General features: G+C 46.1%; 1 protein-coding gene across 1 annotated transcript in view; it reads left to right on the top strand.

Annotated features, from left to right (window-relative positions):
• The window catches only part of KCNH5 (potassium voltage-gated channel subfamily H member 5), a 353,692-nt gene that overhangs the window by 101,341 nt on the left and 230,192 nt on the right, over nucleotides 1–22,159 (top strand). Inside the window, 1 exon segment of the mRNA XM_060262655.1 lies at nucleotides 677–1,069. Within this exon segment, the coding sequence (XP_060118638.1) occupies nucleotides 677–1,069 (393 nt within the window).

Genomic DNA, 22,159 nt, shown 5'->3' with positions numbered 1-22,159 from the left:
GGATTTGCTCATCACTACATAATAAATGATAACGAAAGCCATCACTTCTCCCCCCTCCCCCCAAAAAAGATTTTATTTGGTTTTAAAGAACTCAGAGATAAAAAAAATAAAGAAAAATAATAAGTAAGAAATGACAAAATATAAATATACAAGGATATCCCCCTTCTACATTTGCTGTTTCAACACTGCTCATAGAAAACTCTTAACAATGCATTCAATTATTGTCATAACGTTACAAATCCAGTCTTCTAACAATTCCTTTGAACTTAATATGATAGCATTATTTCCTTAGTTCCATCTAGTAATATGTTCTTACATTCATTTTACATTTCTGCCTCACCCCCTTACTTACAAATATAGAAATTCCCCCTTCTGCAATTACAGTTTCAACACAGCATGCAGATAACACTAACAATGCATTCAATAATTGTCATGATGATACACAGGGCTATTTTTGTAGCAAGAACTCCTTTGCATATTAGGCCACACCCCCTGATGTAACCAATCCTCCTGGAGCTTACAAGAGGCCCTGTACTAAAAGCCCTGTAAGCTCTTGGAGGATTGGCTACATCAGGGGTGTGTGGCCTAATATGCAAAGGAGTTCCTGCTACAAAAAAAAAATGCCCTGAGATATATATCCAATTTCTTTAACACTTCTTCATGTCTGTTGATCCAGGTTCTCCAGCTGGGCTCTGATATTCTTCCGCAATACAAGCAAGAAGCCCCAAAGACTCCACCACATATCATTTTACACTACTGCGCTTTTAAGACCACTTGGGACTGGGTCATCTTAATCCTCACTTTCTACACAGCCATCATGGTTCCTTACAACGTGTCGTTCAAAACAAAGCAGAACAACATCGCGTGGCTGGTTCTGGATAGCGTCGTGGACGTTATTTTTTTGGTGGACATCGTGTTGAATTTTCACACGACGTTTGTCGGACCCGGTGGAGAAGTCATCTCGGACCCTAAGCTCATCAGGATGAACTATCTGAAAACGTGGTTCGTGATAGACCTCTTGTCATGTTTACCTTATGACATCATCAATGCCTTCGAGAATGTCGATGAGGTAAGCGAGGTCCGTCTGAATGGTCCTCTTGGGCTGCTTTGTTGCCGTTGCTGTTGTTTCCTGAGTCCCTAACATCGATGATGGATGAGATGATGGACTTCTTTTTGATTTTGTATTTTGTCCTTGTTATTAGTCTGAGTTGGTTTGAGGAAGGGACACAGCTGATTTGAAGAACACCAGCTTTGAATACCTATTTCAATCTCTGATAGATACATGTGAGTGCGTAAAGTGCCATCAAGTTGCAACCAACTTATGGTGATCCCAACAAGGGGCTTTCAGGGCAAGTGAGAAACAGAGGTGGTTGGCCATGGCCTTCCTCTGCAGTCTTCCTTGGAGGTCTCCCATCCAAAACTTATGGCAACCCCAGCCAGGGGCTTTCAAGGCAAGTGAGAAACAGAGGTGGATGGCCATGGCCTACCTTTGCAGAGTCTTCCTTGATGGTCTCCCATTCAAGACTCTGAAAATGCTAGGGCTTATATCCACAACTTTTAATGGGTGGTCCCCCATCCAAGTATAACCCTGGTAAGCTTCAGAGACCTGACAAGATCATGCTATACCATATTCAGTACCGGCCCCAGGCGAACTCCCTGCCCGACGCCCCCAATGACGCTACTTGCCCATCCCTTCCCTTCCCTTCCCTTCCCTTCCCTTCCCTTCCCTTCCCTTCCCTTCCCTTCCCTTCCCTTCCCTTCCCTTCCCTTCCCTTCCCTTGTGCAGCGAAATGCGGCACCGTGCTCTGCCCCTTCTCAGCACCCTAGGCAAATGTCTAGTGGGAGAACCGGCCCTGACCATATCATTCCACATTCCCTGATATATCTAGTTCAAGTAACAATTATACCTTGGATTCTATGACATTGTTACCCTCACTCTTCTCTTTCACTGCTGGGGAGGCGGTCGTTCTCTGTAAAGGTGCTTACTCTTCTTGCTAATACTTCTCCATTTGCAAGAGCTTCTTGAACAACATTGCTCATGTGCAATTGGAAGTGCTAGTGGTAGATGAAGTAAACCCCATAGCAGCTGACAGCCTCCACAATGGTTGGCGAGAAGCACAAGGGGAACGAAGAAGAAGAAGAAGATATTGGATTTATATCCCGCTCTCCACTCCGAATCTCACCATCTCAGAGTGGCTCACAATCTCCTTTACCTTCCTCCCCCACAACAGACACCCTGACTCTCTGTGAGAGTCCTCTGACTCTCACAGCAGCTGCCCTTTCAAGGCAACCTCTGCCAGAGCTATGGCTGACCCAAGGCCATTCCAGCAGGTGCAAGTGGAGGAGTGGGGAATCAAACCCAGTTCTCCCAGATAAGAGTCCCCAGACCTCACCTGCAGTCTTGTGTTTAGTTTTGGACAACACATTTTAAGAAGGATATAGACAAGGTGGAATGCTCCAGAAGAGGGTGACAAAGATGGTGAGGGGTCTGGAGACCAAGACCTATGAAGAAAGGTTGAAGGAGCTGGGCATGTTTAGCCTGGAAAGGTGGCAGCTGAAAGGTGATATGGTCACCATCTTCAAGTACTTGAAGGGTTGTCATATAGAGGATGATGTGGAATTGTTTTCTGTGGCCGCAAAAGGTAGAGCCAGAACCAATGGGTTGATATTAAAACAGAAGAGTTTCCAGCTCAACATTAGGAAGAACTTCCTGACCGTTAGAGCGGTATCCAGTGGAACAGGCTTCCTCTGGAGGTGGTGGGCTCTCCTTCCTTGAAGATTTTTAAGCAGAGGCTAGATGGCCATCTGACAGCAATGCTGATCCTGTGAATTTAGGGGAGCAGAATTTGTGAGTTTCCTGCATGGTGCAGGGGGCTGGACTAGATGACCCAGGAGGTTCCTTTCAACTCTATGATTCTATGATTCTAATGTCACAGGTTCCAAACCTGAGACTGGAGTCAGGCACTCAAAGGGTGTGGGTGAAGCAGCTGCATATGGAGGAGTGAGGAAGCAAACCCGGTTCTCACAGATTAGAGTCTGCGCACTTAACCACTACCCCAGAATGGCTCTCTGCCCTTTAACAAGAGAGCCACTCACTCCCACTCTCTACTGAGACTGATATTTATGTATTGCCTTTCGTCAAGAGTTCACACAAAACAGTTCACACTTTGAAAGGCGAAGACCATCTGCGAGAAGTGAAGATAAACAGTAGGTTTAAAAATGTTGACAGGATGACAACCAGCACAACGAGGGAACAGCGGCAGCACCTTGCCAGACTCTTTTAATCAGCTGCTGATTGTATTTAATCATCCTTTACAATGCTAAAGATGTGTGAGGCAAAGAGCCGGCGCAGCCATTAGGAAACATTCGACAGTTGCCTCGGGTGCCAGCTCGGGGGGGGGGGGGCACATTGTTTCTGGGTGTTGAGGGGTCGAAGGAACTTTTCCAGAAACAATGTGGCGCTTTCAGTCCTGGGCGCTCTCCAAACTTGGAGAACGCCCAGGACTGAAAGTGCCATTGTTTCTGGGCACTGAGGGGTCAGACAAACTCTCCCGTCGCCTCAGCACCCAGAAACAATGTGGCGCGGCATGATGACGTCACACAGTGATGTCATCATGTGCTGTTGTTTCTGGGTGCTGAGGCGCCGGGAGAGTTCTTCCGACTCCTCAGCACCCAGAAACAATGTGGCGCGGCGTGATGACGTCACACAGTGACGTCATCATGTGCTGTTGGTTCTGAGTGCTGAGGCGCCGGGAGAGTTCTTCCGACTCCTCAGCACCCAGAAACAATGCGGTGCGGCATGATGACATCACACAGTGACGTCATCATGTGCTGTTGTTTCTGAGTGCTGAGGCGCTGGGAGAGTTCTTCCGACTCCTCAGCACCCAGAAACAATGTGGCGCAGCATGATGACGTCACACAGTGATGTCATCATGTGCTGTTGTTTCTGGGTGCTGAGGCGCCGGGGGAGTTCTTCTGACCTCTCAGCACCCAGAAAAAATGCGGCACTTTCAGTCCTGGGTGCTCTCAAGTAAACATCAGATGTTTGAGAGCTGCAAGATTTATACCTCATCCTTCTTTCTGAATCAGAGTCTCAGAGTGGCTTACAATCACCTTTATCTCCTCCCCACCACAACAGACACCCTGTGAGATGGGTGGGCTGAAAGAGCTCTCCCGGAAGCTGCCCTTTCAAGGACAGCTCTGCGAGAGCAATGTCTGACCCGAGGCCATTCCAGCAGCTGCAAGTGGAGGAGCGGGGAACCAAACCTGGTTCCCCCTGATAAAAGTCTGTACACTTAACTACTTCACCAAACTGGCACTACACCAAGCTGATGGGGTGTGAACTAGCGGAGAATGACTGAAAATGTTGAGGACCACTCCAGATGAATATTGAGCATTGTAGAACTTTGTATTCTTGGTTCTTGGGAGGGTAGGGAGAACAGTGGGAGGGCTTCTAATATCCTGGCCCCAGTGGTGGACCTCCTGTTGGTGCCTGTTTTTGTTTTTGCCATTGTATGACACAGAATGTTGGACTGGATGGGCCACTGGCCTGATCCAACATGGCTTCTTTTATGTTCTTATGTTCTTAATCAGGGTTTTTTCCTTTTTGTAGAAGGAATTCCTTTGCATATTAGGCCACACACCCCTGTACCAAGAGCCCTGTAAGCTCTTGGAGGATTGGCTACATCAGGGGTGTGTGGTCTAATATGCAAAGGAGTTCTTGCTGCAAAAAGAAAAAGAAAGAAAGAAAAAAAAGTCCTGTGCTTAACTGTGGGAATTTACAGGTCAAGATCTGTATGGACTGCATAGTGTGGGAATGAGTGAAAAATTGTTCTATTTAAAGTGTATTAAGCACACACTGATTCTACTTTGATTCGAAGTTAAATACAATCATAGAATCATAGATTTGGAAGGGACCTCCTGGGTCATCTAGTCCAACCCCCTGCACAATGCAGGAAACTCACAAACATCTCCCCCTAAATTCACAGGACTTTCATTGCTGTCAGATGGCCATCTAGCCTCTGTTTCATAACCTCCAAGGAAGGAGAGCCAACCACCTCCCGAGGAAGCCTGTTCTACTGCGGAATCGCTCTAACGGTCAGGAAGTTCTTCCTAATGTTGAGCCGGAAACTCTCACTTTAATTTCAACCCATTGGTTCTGGTCCAACCTTCTGGGGCCACAGAAAACAATTCCACACCATCCTCTATATGACAGACCTTCAAGTACTTGAAGGTGGTGATCCTATCACCTCTCAGCCGCCTCCTCTCCAGGCTAAACATGCCCAGCTCCTTCAAACTTTCTTCATAATATGCTACAGTACTGAAGTGTTCAGCACGTTGTGAATGCATAACGTTACGTGGTGTTTTGTTTGCGATTGTTCCACCTGGAGGTTGGCAGCCCCATCCAAAGATGTGCTGAGAGTGTGAGATGTGGGTACTTTAAAAAAAAAAAAAAGCAAACAGGGTGTCCTGTTTTTCTGGGGCAGTGTCCCAAATTTGCTGCCACGATCTACAAAGCAACCTCATAGCGGTGGGGCTAATTCAGCGGGCGTATTTGTATTCTGGCACACTGCATTGCTTTCATTGGCAGCTGCCGAAGTGATATTAGGCTTTTTTTATTATTATTATTATTGCCGGGACTGCATCGCCTAACAGATGATTCAGTTCTGGAACAGACACACACGCAGAGCTGCAAACAAACAGAAAGAAAAAAAAACGTTAAGTGAATAAAAGAAGAGGCTTTACTGAGTCCTCCCATTCTGAAGGTTGACGTGCTTTGCAGCATTCCACGAACTGAAGAACATTGCTTCTTGTTGCTTTGCAGAGTTCTCCTTTCTTCATGCAATAACACCGTGTTTTTGGGCACAGAAATAAAAATAAACGAGTAAGAAGAATAGAAAGAGCCAGTTGAGTGTAGAGGTTAAGTGCGCGGACTCTTATCGGGGAGAACAGGGTTTGATTCTCCACTCCTCCACTTGTAGCTGCTGGGTCAGCCATAGCTCTTGCAGAGCTGTCCTTGAAAGGGCAGCTGCTGTTAGAGCCCTCTCAGCCCTACCCTCTTCACAGGGTGTCTGTTGTGGGGGGCGAAAATATAGGAGATTGTAAGCTGCTCTCGACTGTGCAACAAAAAAAGCCGCTCTGAGATTCAGAGTGGACAGCAGGATATAAACCCAATATCTTCTTTGTTTCCCTCGTGCTTCACCACCTGAAGGAGTCTCAGAGTGGCTTAGAATCTCCTTTCCCTTCCTGTCCCCACAGCAGGCCCCCAGTGAGGGAGGTGGGGCTGAGAGAGCTCTGAGAGAACTGCTCTTGAGAGAACAGCTCTGAGAGAATGTGCGACTGACCCAAAATTACCCAGCAGGCTTCTTGTGGAGGAGTGGGGAATCGAACCCGGCCCTCCAGATTAGAGTCTGCCACTCTTAACTGCTACACCAAAGTAGCTTTCCATACTCTTAACCAGGGGTGGAATTTTAGCAGGAACTCCTTTGCATATCAGGCCACATAACCCTGATGTAGCCAATTCTCTAAGAGCTTACAAAAAAAGAGCCTTGTGAGCTTTTGGAGGATTGGCTGCATCAGGGGTGTGTGGCCTAATAGGCAAAGGAGCTCCTGCTAGAATCCCACCCCTGCTCTTAACCAACACACCACACCGGTAAAAAGAAGAGATATGACATGAAGCTGCATTACGCTGAATCAGACACTACGTCCATCAAAGTCAGTATTGTCTTGTCAGACTGATAGCAGCTCTCCAGGGTCTCAGGCAGACATCTTTCTTATCACTTCTGAGTCCTTTTAACTGGAGATATGGAGGATGAACCTGGGACTAGGGTGGCCAGCAGGACCGGAACTACATGTTTTTTGAGGGGGGGGGGGTCAATATTAAAAAATGATGCCCCCTTATGAGTTCATTCTATCTTACGGACCCATAAAATAGAATGGACTCCATACCCAATTTGGCACCCCTTCTTCTGGTGACACCCGGGGCAAGTGCCCCCTCTGCTCCCCCCTAGATTTGACCCTGGTGACCAGATCCAGGTTTGTACGTTCCTGGAGATTTGAGGATGGAACCTGGGAAGGAGAGGGACCTTAGTGAGAACAATGGCATAGACTCCACCAAGGGTGGCCAGACTGTGGCTCTTTCACACATATTGCGTGGCTCTTGAAGCCCCCACTGCCCTGTTGGCCACATCAGGAGTGTGTGGCCTAATATGCAAAGGAGTTCCTGCTACTAAAAAAAGCCCCGAGTAGATATAAATCACCTGCCTACCATCTTCTTCTCACTTCGACACAGAGAGAACTCTAGCCTTCTGTGTTATACCTCTGAGGATGCCAGTCACAGCTGCTGGCAAAATGTCAGGTTCTAGAATGCCAAGACCACAGCCGTACAGCCCGAAAAATGGAGAACAACTAACATCACTATATTCTTTGGCAGCAGATTCCCGACACACTCAGCTTCTCCGTGGCAGCTCCTCTGGGTTTATTTGCTTGGGCGGAAATCATGCTGCTCTGTACCTACTTGCTCCCCTCTGATCAATACTTATGTTTGTAAATAACCAGATATTGCGTGACTGGAAGTAAATGCTCAGAGGTGTATCCTTGCAGGGGAATAGACTTTGTAATGGCCGCTCCGGAGCCTTCTGATTATGAGGGGAACTGGGGAGGAGCATGTCGATTGGAGAAGTCAAAAAATAAAACTTCAAGGAAAAGAGAACTTGATTAAATCTACCTGACATCAGCAATGTCCCGAGAAAGCCCGTCAGGCATGGTGGTTCTTTCAATTTGGCAAGAAATGAATGTACTGAGCTGAGGAGATTTATGCTCTGCCTTTCTGCTGCTAATTTAAAATGGCATGTGAAAAAAAAAATAAAAACTTTTAAAAAGAAAAATAATTATCATTCAAAATCTAAAACTAGCACTTAACATCAGCTTAAACCATTTTGGCAGGGCTTTGATTTGTAGCAGGAACTCCTTTGCATATTAGGCCACAAACCCCTGATGTAGCCAATCTTCCAAGAGTTTACAGGGCTCTTAGTACAGGGCCTACTGTAAGCTCTTGGAGGATTGGCTACATCAGGGGGTGTGGCCCAGGGCTCTTTTTCTAGCAGGAGCTCCTCTGCATATTAGACCACGCCCCCTGATGTAGCCAATCCTCCAAGAGCTTACAAAGCTCTTAGTACAGGGCGTACTGTAAGCTCCAGGAGGATTGGCTACATCGGGGGGGTGTGTGGCCTAATATGCAAAGGGCTTCCTGCTACAAAAAAGGCCCTGCATTTTGGATTTCTGGTGAATTATCAATGGATGCTCTCACACACACCCAATAACACACTTTCGATCCACTTTTAGTGCACTTTGCAGCTGGATTTTACTGTGTGAAATGGCAAAATCCACTTGCAAACAGTTGCTGAAGTGGATTGAAACTGCGTTATTTAGCATGTGTGAAAGCAACCAATATAATGTCAACCCAGTGTTTAGATGCAATGAAGAACATAAATTCTGTATTAGGGATTTTAGGAAAGGGTTTAGAAGCCCAGCAGCCAGGATTGTAATGCCCTATAGTGTGGTCTCATTTGGAATGTTGCGTGTGGCTCTAGGTAAGTGCTATCACGTCACAATGGACTTATGGTGACTCTAGCAAGGGGCTTTCAAGGTAAGCGAGAAGCAGAGGGGGTTGCCGTGGCCTTCCTCCGCAGAGTCTTCCTTGGTGGCCTCCCATCCGAGTACCTTCTCCACTTGGCTTCTGAGAGGGAATGTGGCTTAGTGGTAGAGCATCTGCTTGGTATGCCGAAGATCCTGGGTTCAATCTCTGCTACCTCCAATAAGGACCAGGCAGTAGGTGAATGTGAAAGACCTCTGCCTGAGATGCTGGAAAGCTGCTGCCAGTCTGAGAAGACAATACTACCTTTGGTGGATGATGATGATATTGGATTTCTATCCCACCCTCCACTCCGAAGAGTCTCAGAGCGGCTCACAATCTCCTTTACCTTCCCCTCCCCCACAACAGACGCCCTGTGAGGTAGATGAAGATATTGGATTTATATCCCGCCCTCCACTCCGAAGAGTCTCAGAGCGGCTCACAATCTCCTTTCCCTTCCTCCCCCACAAGAGACACCCTGTGAGGTGGGTGGGGCTGGAGAGGGCTCTCACAGCAGCTGCCCTTTCAAGGACAACCTCTGCCAGGGCTATGGCTGACCCAAGGCCATTCCAGCAGGTGCAAGTGGAGGAGTGGGGAATCAAACCCGGTTCTCCCAGATAAGAGTCCGCACACTTAACCACTACACCAAACTGGCTCTCCTGATGGTCTGCTTCAGTGTAAGGCTTCTTCATATGCTCATATGAGATCTGATGAGACAGGCTGCACCATGACACCTTTCCAACTCTGGAAACACCTTTCTTACACTGTCTCAGAAAATATATCATATTACTGATCAACATGACTGGCGGGTTTGTTCCTACTAATTCTTTCTTTAATCACTGTTTCCACCAACTTACCCAGAATTGACATCGGACTGATTGGCCTGTAATTTTCCAGATCTCCTCTGGGACCCTTTTTAAAGATGGGGGGTGGCACTAACTAATTCCCAGTCCTCAGGGATGGAGGTAGATTTTAATGAAAGATTACGTATTTTTGTCAGGAGATCCACAAATTCACATTTGAATTCTTTCAGAACTGTTGGATGTATTCACAACCGTGATGTAGCCAATCCTCCTGGAACTTAGAGTAGGCCCTGTACTTACAGCCCTGTAAGTTCTTGGAGGATTGATTACATCTGGGGTGTGTGTGGCCAAATATGCAAAGGAGTTCCTGCTACAAAACAAACCCCTGGCTGTATGCCATCCAGGCCTGGTGACTTATCAGTAGCTTTGATTCTCAAGGTACTACTGGACATGAATCTGACTGTTTTCACATTACTTGTTCTAAACCAGATGTTATTTGCTGTTGGCCTGATTTTGAGTAAAGCAATGCAGGGAAGGGGGTTTCATACTGTGAATTTCCTTCTGTTAACGAGCTGTCTCAGAAACTCTATGGTCATTTCAAACAGTGCACTTCCTCCCCCCCTCCCCCGGCCCTTTCCCACCTCACAGTGTTCCTCAGACTTTTGAAAATGTTCGAAGTTGAATGCTATAGCACTCAACCAATACAACACTTCAGTGCTATAGTGACACCGTTGAGATGCCTTGACTCCATTGCCTCCATGAGTCTCAGTAATGCCACTGAAGTTCTATATTGGTTCAGCACTACAGTGCTCAATTTAGAATGTCCCAAGAAAAGCTCAAGGAAGAGTGCATGACAAAAAAAGGGTGGGGGGAAAAGTGTCGTAGGAAGTGGAGTTGTTTTCTATTGCTTCAGAAGGCTGGACTAGAACCAGTAGGTTGAAATTAAATCCAAATATGTGTTGTTAAAGGCTTTCACGGGTGGAGTTCATTAGTTGTTATAGATTTCCTGGACTGTATAACCGTGGTCTTGGCATAGTAGTACCTGATGTTTCGCCAGCAGCTGTGACTGGCATCCTCAGAGGAATAACACAGGAAGATAGAGTTTTCTCTGTGTCAAAGTGAGAGGAAAGAAAAAGAAAATGGTAGGAATTTATATCTACTCAGGAAGGTGGGGTAGGGCTGAGTCATTATCTTGTAGGAATTTCCCAGACTGTGACATGTTAATGGAGGAGCTTTCTTGATGAGGTTCTTTTGCATATGGAGCTTTTTTGAGGAGGTTCTTTGCATATGGAATGGCTGTTGGAATTCTAATCTTATCTGTAGTGCTATTGTAAAATGTAGAGCATTTTGTTTTTCAGGACTGGAAATCATGCCCTATTCATTTTTAAACTCCCTTCTTTCCTGTTGAAATTGTTTTTATGTTTGTGGATTTCAATGGCTTCCCTGTGTAATCTGACATGGTAATTGGATGTGTTGTCCAGCATTACAGTGTCTCGAAATAAGATACTGTGTCCTGTTTGAGTTTTCAGCTAAACATTGAGAAGAACTTCCTGACAGCTTGAGTGTTTCCTCAGTGGATTAGGCTTCCTTGGGAAGTAGGGTTGCCAAGTTCCCTCTGCTCCCCGGTGGGGGTACCATAGAGGTTCCCCTTCCAAATGGCTAGAGTGTCCAGGAAAATCATAGTTTCCCTGGAAATGCCTAGAGAGGTCGCTGGCTTGATTACGTCACTTCCGGTCGATGTCATCATGCCAACGATGTCAGGGGAGGTTTCCCCCACCAGCCCGATGTGGGCCGGCAGGTTGGGAACCTCACGGACCAGGGCCTTGGCAGCCCTATTGGGAAGCTGATGGGCTCTTCTTTGGAGGTTTTAAAGCAGTGGCCCTCTGACAGCAATACTGATTCTGTGAGCTTAGGCAGATTGTGAGAGAGAGGTTGGGAAGAGATGACCCAGTGCTCAGTTCTTGTGGCCCTTTCTTACATGCCCAGGGTAATGTCAGTCACCACTGGGGTCAGGAAGGAATTTTCCTTCAGGCCAGATTGGCCCAAGAATCCTGGAGGTGTTTTGCCTTCCTCTGGGCATAGAACAGGGTTGCTGAGGGAGTTGAGGGGAACCTAGCTGTGAATTTCTCGTGTTGTTTAGGAGGTTGGACTAAATGGCCCTTGAGGTTCCTTCCATCTCTATGTTTCTGTGTCTATGATGCTTTATTAGTCAATTGTGGCCTTCAAAAACCCTTACATTTGTAACCTTTTCTGATTACCTAGCGCAGGGCTGTCAAACTCATTTGTTATGAGGGCCAGATAATTCCCTGGGAGAAATGAAAGATTTTATTTAGATAAGTTGTTAGCTGACAGATAGCAGGTAATTACTTTAGACATGGCAAAATTTGCTATGCAGGCCACTAAAATCCGGAAACAAGCTATCAACAGTCAGCCTAAATAGAGATTTTAATTATTTAATAGTAGGTTACTTTTGGTGTTTTTTTTTACTGATATTGCTGATAATGTCTGTATGAATTTTGATGGTGTACCAGCTGATAGGAGATCTTTTACTCCTCTTTTATGTATTTGATCAATGACCATAGAAATACATTATTATTATTATTATTATTATTATTATTATTATTATTATTACATATATGAGACCTTGTCAGGCTGGGCCATTTGTGTACCTATTTAAGATTAGGTAGCAGAGATATAAACTTTATAAAAGACACAGACAAATCCAATTAAAGATTTTTTTAAAAAACTTAAAATATGCTTACAACATTAGCACTCATTTGGTCTTTAAGGCGCTTTCTTTGTATTTTATTAGATTTATATTCCACCCTTCCCATGGGATCCAGAGAACTGGGCAAAGGAAGCTCTGGCTCTTTCCTACCTTCCCCAGGGGATGAGGAGGGTGAGGAGCCTCAGCCAATAGAAGGAAGAGAGGCTTAGCTCAGTAGCTCTACTGTGCGATTGAGAGAGCCTGGCAAAGCAAGCTATCCCTCCTCCCTTCCCAAGGGAAGAGCCTCAGCCAATGGAGAAAATAGAGGTTTTGCTCCGTAGCTCCTGTGCAATTTAGCAAGCCTTGCAAAGCAAGCTGTTATGCAGAAGGAAGCAAGAGAGAGGGGGAAGGAAGCAGATGACAGGCAGTTGCTTGAGGGCCTGATTAGGCTCCTGGGCCGCATGTTTGACACCCCTGACTTTGAGACATTTTCCCACTCTTCACAGTTGAGCCCGCATTGTGGGAAGGTTGGGATATAAGTCGAACAAAATAAATAAATAAATAAGTACCTGTGTTATGGTCTAATAAAAATAAGAGAGACCAGTTTTCACTGATTTCTCTTGCGGATTTTGATGGATAGGGAAAGCGGCCGCTTCATTTCTCCAGTAGCAGTCTAGGAGAAAACTCCACATGCCGACAGTTTGAGTGCTACGGCAAGCCTCATAAATGGGAAGCTAACACAATTAGCCCTGAAGCGCAACCATTTACTATAATTTACTGTTTCCTAAAGCTCTTGGATTGACAGTTTGTGAGCTCTGATATCAGTGTGCAGCGAAGACGGGGATAAATTGATGAGGACCGTAAGAACGTAGCCAAAGTATTAAGCAGTGAAACCAACAAAGCAAATTTTGTGGATTTATTTGCCCGGCTAATAACCATTAGCATCATTGTCTGTTTGTTAAAAGTAATGGGTTTATTCTGCTGCTTCGCTTAGCAGGCAACAGCACACAAGGAGTTTTCATCCAGTACAAGAGGCCTCTTCTTCCAAGGGACCCTGTCTGGTTTGGAGCTAGGGCTGACAACTTCAGCTCGGGAAATTCCTTTAAGGAAGGGATGTCAGTCCGCCCCCCATGGGTCAGACCCCATCTCCCAATGTTCCCTCTAAACTGCAGTGACTTGTTAGATCAGGCCAGTGGCCCATCCAGTCCAACACTATGTGTCACACAGTGGCCAAAAAAAATTATATACACACACACACACACACACACACACATATATATATATATATATATATATATATATATATATATATATATATATATATATATATATATATATATATATATATATATATATATATATACATACATATACACACTGATGGACCTCTGCTCCATATTTTTATCTAACCCCCTCTTGAAGGTGGCTATGCTTGTGGCTGCCACCACCTCCTGTGGCAGTGAATTCCACATGTTAATCACCCTTTGGGTGAAGAAGTACTTCCTTTTATCCGTTTTAACCTGTCTGCTCAGCAATTTCATCGAATGCCCACGAGTTCTTGTATTGTGAGAAAGGGAGAAAAGTACTTCTTTCTCTACTTTCTCCATCCCATGCATTATCTTGTAAACCTCTATCATGTCACCCCGCAGTCGACGTTTCTCCAAGCTAAAGAGCCCCAAGCGTTTCAACCTTTCTTCATAGGGAAAGTGTTCCAGCCCTTTAATCATTCTAGTTGCCCTTCTCTGGACTTTCTCCAATGCTATAATATCCTTTTTGAGGTGCGGCGACCAGAACTGCACACCAAATGAGACCACACCATCAATTTATACAGGGGCATTATGATACTGGCTGATTTGTTTTCAGTTCCCTTCCTAATAATTCCCAGCATGGCGTTGGCCTTTTTTATTGCTGTCGCACACTGTCTTGACATTTTCAGTGAGTTATCTACCACGACCCCAAGATCTCTCTCTTGGTCAGTCTCTGCCCGTTCACACCCCATCAACTTGTATTTGTAGCTGGGATTCTTGGCCCCAATGTGCATTACTTTGCACTTGGCCACATTGAACCGCATCTGCCACGTTGATGCCCACTCACCCAGCCTCAACAGATCCCTTTGGAGTTCCTCACAATCCTCTCTGGTTCTCACCACCCTGAACAATTTAGTGTCATCCGCAAACTTGGGCACTTCACTGCTCACTCCCAAGTCTAAATCATTTATGAACAAGTTAAAGAGCATGGGACCCAGTACCGAGCCCTGTGGCACCCCACTGCTTACCGTCCTCCACTGCGAAGACTGCCCATTTATACTCACTCTCTGCTTCCTATTACTCAGCCAGTTTTTGATCCACAAGAGGACCTGTCCTTTTACTCCATGACTCTCAAGCTTTCTAAGGAGCCTTTGATGAGGAACTTTATCAAAAGCTTTCTGGAAGTCAAGGTAAACAACATCTATTGGGTCTCCTTTGTCCACATGTTTGTTCACCCCCTCAAAGAAATGTAACAGGTTAGTTAGTCAACACACACACAACATAAATCACGTCCTTCAGCTGCAAGGTTCACTCCCTACTTCCTATCTTGACTTATATATAACCCTCTTAAAGGGACATACACCACATCTCCCCCTTTGTCAAGTCATAACATAGTCCTTCATCCAAACAGGTGGTCGTCTTGTTCTTCTCGTCCTCTCCGTTGCTGCAGCTGGCGGTGCCTCTTGAGATGGTAATGGTTGTGGTACTGGTGTCTCTTGAGATGTATCTAAGAGTTCCGGCTGATCCCTTGAATTAGTCCCCTCACAAACAGGCCCAGCTTCACTTTGAATCCCTGGTAACAAAGGAGAGTTGTCTAATTCAAAACTCCTTCCACTAGAATGTGCAGATACCAAATGAGACGCATTCCATACTCGCCTATCTGCTAATTTATAGGTATATGATCCTCTCCTCTCAATAACCTTGATGGGTGGGGTGAACCAACATTCCCCCCTTTCGTAAGATTCACGGTCTCCTTACTCTAACACAAGAGCCACACTCAAATTTAACATCCTCAGCGCCTCTACGTCTATCTTTATATGCCCTGTATTTTTCTTGCTCCTGATTCACTCTTTTCCTCGATTCTGAATCTGACACAACATCAGTCCTTGCCTTTAAAATCCCAGTAACATTTAACTTAGTACGCATCTGTCTCCCATGCAACAATTCTGCTGGGGATCTTTGTGTTGTGGCATGCCTTGTTGCCCTATAGACTTGTAAAAAATGAGCTGTAAAGGTAACCCATGCCTTTCCTTCCAATTTAGCTGTTTGCAAGCTATCTTTCAAACTTCTATTAAATCATTCGATCTCTCCATTGGCTTGGGTGACACTCTGGTTTTTGGGCAAAAACTCCATGGTAGAAGCTCATTCTACCATAGAGTTTTGCTCAAAAACTAGTGTTGCCTCCCGACATGCTCAGATTACTTCCAGGTCATTCATTCATTCATTTCCATTTGTATCCTACCCTCCCTTCCAAAGCAGGAGGAATGTCATGCAGGAATGTCATTGAAATGCTGGGCATTCCTCCCTGCTCCTGGTAAGCGCATCCCCCCTCCATCTCCTCCCAGCTCTCTGGCAACCATATCTGGAGGCTTGGGAAGGGAAGAGCTGGGGTAAGATCCAGAGGCTGAAGGCTACTGAGGAGAATTTGCCCACTGGACTTGTACAGCCAGGTCTGGCATGGCCCATGAGTAAAGGAAGATGTGACTCCAGTCCCTTGAATCATTTGCTCACTTACAGTGGGAGGCCTCTAGGTAGGGCTGCCAACCTCCAGGCAGTGAACCAACAAGAGAATTACGGTAGAGATCGACAGAACCCCCCCCTCCCCTCGCATGGGTTCCATGATATCCAGTCTCCAAATTAATACAAAGGAAGCACAACTTAGACAAAAATTATATATTCTCTAAAACACTCTCATACAAAACATTAAAGATATACATATAGACAACAGAACACTCAGCAATACAAAACTAAGGACCAAGATTCCAAATACTTCAATCACAAGACCTGTTAATAAGGCACTTGGTGGTGTGTGAAAGTAGGGATCTTGCCATGGTCTGGATCAGATTTTGAAACTAGTCAAAGCTTTAAGCGAAATGAGGGAAAATAAAGTACTACCTCGTCACTGCGCTGTGGTGCTGTCTTAAGAATACTTCATTGGAATACAATCCTACTATTTCTGGACTCCTCAGGAACAATTTTGAAGTGGGGATCCATGAAGAATTGGACGACCGCTCTTCATTTAATGGACATTAAGTTGTGATTGAAGTATTTGGAATCTTGGTCCTTATTTTCTGTATTATCAAGTGTTCTATTGTCAGGGTATGTAAGTCTTTAATGTTTTGTATGAGAGTGTGTAAGAGAATATATCATTTTTGTCTAAGTTGTGCTTCCCTTATGTTCATTTGGAGGCTGGATATCATGGAATCCATGCATTTTTTTTTTCCAGTCAACCTCCAGGCAGTAGCTGGAAATCTCCCAGGCTACAACTGACAGAGATCAGCTCCCCTGGAGAAAATGGCTGCTTTGGAAGGTGGACTCTGTGGCATTGTATCTCTTTGAAGCCCTTCCCCTCTCTCAAGCCCTACCCTTCTCCTAAAATCTCCAGGGATTCCCCTATCTCCGGGGGATTGCTGTCCTTGCCCACCAATGCTCAGCTGGTTGGTGGGAGGAAATCAGTCAGCCAAATGGGAAGAATTTGTTGTCCCTGCATGGGAATAACACAGCTTCTGGCACAACCCAGCATTGCACCAGACTTTAGCACAGGGGTGGCCAAACTTGCTTAATGTGTAAGATCCACATAGAATAAATGTCAGATGTTTGAGAGCCACAAGACATGAACGTCAAATGTTTGAGAGCTGGTAGGAAGGAAGGCAAATAGATGGGGGGGGAGGAGAGGTGGAAAGAAAGCAACTTTAACTTTAAATGCATTCTCCAAGCCGCTGGGTGGCTTGGCTTGGAGAAGTGATTTAAAGAGACAAATGCCTTCTCCGAACCATCCAGAAGAGTGGGGGGGGAAGCTTCAAGAGCCACACAATATGTGTTCCCAAGCCGCAGTTTGGCCACCGCTGCTCTAGCACTTGGCTCTACAGTCTATGGAAACCAGAGAGTTTTGGGATGAGTGCTAGAGTGTCGCCTCACCTGATGCTATCATTTCTAGGGCATGCTGGAAGTTGCGTCACCAAATGGGAATGATGCTCATGCTCTCCGCCTCCCTTTGTCCATAACTTCCCACCTCCCACTGGTTGCCAAGCTACTAAATTTCTTTTCCTTTGTCACTCTTAAGGTGAGAGCACTGTATACTCATACACGCCCCCTGGGATTGAATCCCCAAATCCTTAAAGACTCTTGAAAACCCCAGTATACAGCTGCATAACAACAGAAACAACAGGGAGATTTCTTTCTCTTTTAGTGCCATCCTTACGTAAGTGAATGTGCAGAAAGCTCTAATCTGTCTGTGCTGTGCGGGAAAGAAAATATTAAAAAGCCGCGATGGAATAAATATTCTGCCGAGTTCCGAGGTTGGAGAGGGGAAAGAATTTTAGTTCCCTCCCCCCCCCCCCCGAAAAAAAGTTAACAGAATTACCCCAAGGATAAAGTCGGGCCTGAAGGGTTTATTTACAGTGTCTCAATTTATGCAAGATTTATAACTGATTATTCAGGCAGTGGGATATTGAATTTTAATTACCCTTCTCAGACATCCCCCTCCCCCCCCGCCGTCCCTTCAAACATACTGTATATATTAGCTGGGAAACAGATGTTGGGCGTACGTTATTGAAATTCAAATCCTTTGAGAGAGACAGACACACTAACAAAATGCCAGGTCGAATTGTGGGCTTGTTCCATCTCTCAAGCTTTCTGGGGAAGCTCTGGGGCCTCTTCTCCCCCCCCACCTCCCGGCCCCTCTCTTTCATGCAGGGGAGAAAAATGAGAAGCGAAAAGAGGGCTTTGCTAAGGAAACAAGGGAAGTGAAGTAATCCTTTCGGACACAGACTAGAAGACCGCTGACGGCAGCAGTACAGATTTGTAACACTTAAATTGCGGCGCCCGGCTGGGAATCGGTGGAGGTGGTGGTGGTGGAGAAACAGCATAATTGATTGGGACGTTCTCCAGAATTATAATCAGAACGGGAGGAGCGGGACAGGGTGGGGGGGGGAGAGAAGGGAAACATTGCGTTGAGTAGGGTTGTCAACCTCCAGGTGGGGCCTGGAGATCTTCTGGAATTACTGCTGACTCCAGATTACAGAGATCAGTTTTCCCCAGAAGAATGGCTGCGTTGAGCCAGTTTGGTGCAGTGGTTAAATGCAGGGACTCTCATCTGGGAGAACCGGGTTTGATTCCCCACTCCTCCACTTGCACCTGCTGGAATGGCCTTGGGTCAGCCATTGCTCTCATAGGAGTTGTCCTTGAAAGGGCAGCTTCTGTCAGAGCTTTCTCAGCACCACCCACCTCACAGGGTGTCTGTTGTGGGGGAGGAAAGGAAAGGAGTTTGTGAGCCACTCTGAAACTCTGAAATCGGGAGTGGAGAGCGGGATATAAATCCAATATCTTCTTCCAATATATTCTTTGAAGGGTGGATACTATGGCGTTATACTCCCACTGTTCTTTCAAGTTGTTCATTTTACTCTTTTGCCGTTGGGTTCTAACTTGGTACCACTTTGCATTCTTAACCACTTCCCACCACCAGCTATATGTAGCTCTGCTCACTGTACCCCATTCCATTGTCTGATGACGTGTGCATGCCTACAAAAGCTTACATTCTGAAGAAAACTTGGTTGAGCTTAAAGGTGCTACTGGACTCCTACTTTGTTTTATTCGTAAGGGTGTCGAACTCATTTGGTATGAGGGCCGGATCTGACATAAATGAGAGCTTGTTGGGCTGTTGGCCCATGTGTGTGTACCTATTTAAGATTAGGTATTTGAGGTATAAACTTTATAAAGGATACAAACACAATTAAAGACTGTTTTTTTTTTTTAAAAAAACTTAAAATATGCTTAAAACATTAGCAGGAGAGCCAGTTTGGTGTAGTGGTTAAGTGCGCGGACTCTTATCTAGGAGAAACAGGTTTGATTCCCCACTCCTCCACTTGCACCTGCTAGCATGGCCTTGGGTCAGCCATAGCTCTTGAAGAGGTTATCCTTGAAAGGGCAGCTGCTGTGAGAGCCCTTTCCAGTCCCACCCACCTCACAGGGTGTCTCTTGCGGGAGAGGAAGGTAAAGGAGATTGTGAGCCGCTCTGAGACTCTTCAGAGTGGAGGGCGGGATATAAATCCAATATCTTCATCTTCATCTTCTTCACATTGGTCTTAAAGGTGCTTTCTTTGTATTTCTCCCACGGAATCCATGGAACTGGGCAAAGGAAGCTCTGGCTCTTTCCCTTTCTCCCCAGGGAACCAGGAGGGGGAAGAGCCTCAGCCAGTAGAAAAAAGAGAAGTTTGACTCAGTAGCTCTACTGTGCAATTGAGAGAGCCTGGCAAAGCAAGCTCTCCTTCCCCCCTTCCTCCCCAAGGGAGGAGCCTCAGCCAATGTAGAAAATAGGGGCTTTGCTCCGCAGCTCTTGTGTGATTGAGCAAGCCTTGCAAAGCAAGCTGTGATGCAGAAGGAAGCAAGAGAGAGGGAGAAGGAAGCAGATGCTTGCGGGCCTGATAGGAGCCCTCTGGGGGCCTGATTCAGCCCCTGGGCTGCATGTTTGACACCTCTGTTGCTTCAGACCCCACTGAGGTCCCTCCACTCCCCAAACCCCACTGTCCCCAGACTACACGGTTAAATCTCCAGGAATTTCCCAAGCTGGAGTCGGCAACACTAGTTGTGAGGTGTTAAGGGATTCAATGCATGACATCATTAGATTGGGGGTGTCACATGATGTTCCTTGTCCCTCCAGGAACGCCCTCCAAATGCCGCTGCCAGAAAGAAGGTATGACCTGGTAGCTCTATTTAGCACAGACAGTGCCTTCCTCTGACCCTGCAACACCAGACTCCAACAAGCAGAGCTTTTTTTTGTAGCAGGAACTCCTTTGCCTATTAGGCCACACCTGCCTGATGTAGCCAATCCTTCTGGAAATTATAGTAGGCCCTGTACTAAGAGCCTTGTAAGCTCTTGGAGGATTGGCTACAGGGGTGTGTGGCCTAATATGCGAAGAAGAAGATATTGGATTTATATCCCGCCCTATACTCTGAATCTCAGAGCGGTCACAATCTCCTTTACCTCCCCCCCCCCTCCCACAACAGACACCCTGTAAGGTAGGCAGGAGAGAGAGATCACTGAGAGAGCTCTTACAGCAGCTGCCCTTTCAAGGACAACTCCTGCCAGAGCTAGGGTTGCCAAGTCCAATTAAAGAAAAATCTGGGGACTTTGGGGGCGGAGCCAGGAGACTTTGGGGGTGGAGCCAGGAGACACTGGGGGTGGAGCCAGGAACAAGGGTGTGGCAAGCATAATTGAACTCCAAGGGAGTTCTGGCCATCACATTTAAAGGGGCAGCACACCTTTTCAAATGCCTTTCTTCCATAGGAAATAATTAAGGATAGGGGCACCATCTTTTGGGGCTCATAGAATTGGACCCTCTGGTCCAATCGTTTTGAAACTTGGGGGGTATTTTGGGGAGAGGCACTAGATGCTATACTAAAAATCTGGTGCCTCTACCTCAAAAAATAGCCCCCCCAGGGCCCCCAATACCCACGGATCAATTCCCTATTATTCCCTATGGGAATCATTCTCCATAGGGAATAATAGAGTGCTCAGTAGACATTTCCCTCCCTCCCCCACACTTTCTAAAGGGAGGGAGGGCCTCCATACCAGGAAATCCCCCTCCCTCTCTCACACACACACAAATACTTACTTGGTCTTCTTCCGGAGAACTGTGCCTGCTGAGAAAACGAAAGCAAAGAAGGGAGGGGCCGTTCTCCGAAGCCCTTCCTGTTTCCTCCTTCCTGCCCAGCCTTAAAGGGACAGGGATTTTACAAACTGCTCAGGAGCTCTACAACAGGAGCTCTATAGGTATGTTCTCCCCCCCTCCACCCCCCCGCTTCTCAATTTTTGAAGACCGGGAGATTAAGCTGGGAACCCAGAAGTCTCCCGCTAAAGCGGGGGGATTGGGAACCCTAGCCAGAGCTACGGCTGACCCAAGGCCATTCCAGCAGGTGCAAGTGGAGGAGTGGGGAATCAAACCCGGTTCTCCCAGATAAGAGTCCGCACACTTAGCCACTACACCAAACTGGCTGTTTGTAGTTTCTGCTCCAAAAAAAGCCCTGCACACAAGTTGCTAGCTACCTGGTCACAGCTCCGAAATCAGGTCTCAACGAGCTGGTGTAGCTTAAATAAAGGACCTCTCTCTCTGGCAAAGCTCTGTTTTTTATTTATGTATGCAATTTTAAAGCCCTGTTCCATATGCTCCCAGCAAAGCACTGAACAATTTTAAAACTATGAAAGCAAACAGGAACAAAATGTAAACATAATGAAGATATTAAAGAGTTGCATAACCTCAAGTGATTGATCATGGTTCATGAACAGACAGTGGCGGCAACACTGCTGTGCCCAGCGTCGTATTCAAAAGACCCAGCCCAGAGGACAGAAAGAAGCAGTTTAAATCTTCCCAAATAGGTACATTTGTTGAGTCTGTTTTTTCAAAGAGAACAGCTTAGTTTCAGCAGTGCTTTTTAACCTTTTCTCAGCCTGTTCTCATATGAGAACGTAAGAAGAGGAGGAGGTGGAGGAGGAGCAGGAGAAGAAGACAGTAGGTTTATACCCTGCCCTTCTCTCTGAATCAGAGTCTCAGAGTGGCTTACAATCTCCTTTATCTTCCCCCTCCCTCACAACAGACACCCTGAGAGGTGGGTGGGGCTGAGAGATCTATCAGAGAAACTGCCCTTTCAAGGACAACTCTTACAAGAGCTCTGGCTGACCCAAGGCCATTCCAGCAGCTGCAAGTGGAGGAGTGGGGAACCAAACCCAGTTCTGCCAGATAAGAGTCCGCACACTTAACCACTACACCAAACT

The sequence above is a fragment of the Heteronotia binoei genome, chromosome 21 (genome assembly GCF_032191835.1).
Source record: "Heteronotia binoei isolate CCM8104 ecotype False Entrance Well chromosome 21, APGP_CSIRO_Hbin_v1, whole genome shotgun sequence".
NCBI lineage: Eukaryota > Metazoa > Chordata > Lepidosauria > Squamata > Gekkonidae > Heteronotia > Heteronotia binoei.
Note: the sequence above shows the minus strand (reverse complement) of the source record. Positions and strands in the feature narration are given on the sequence as shown.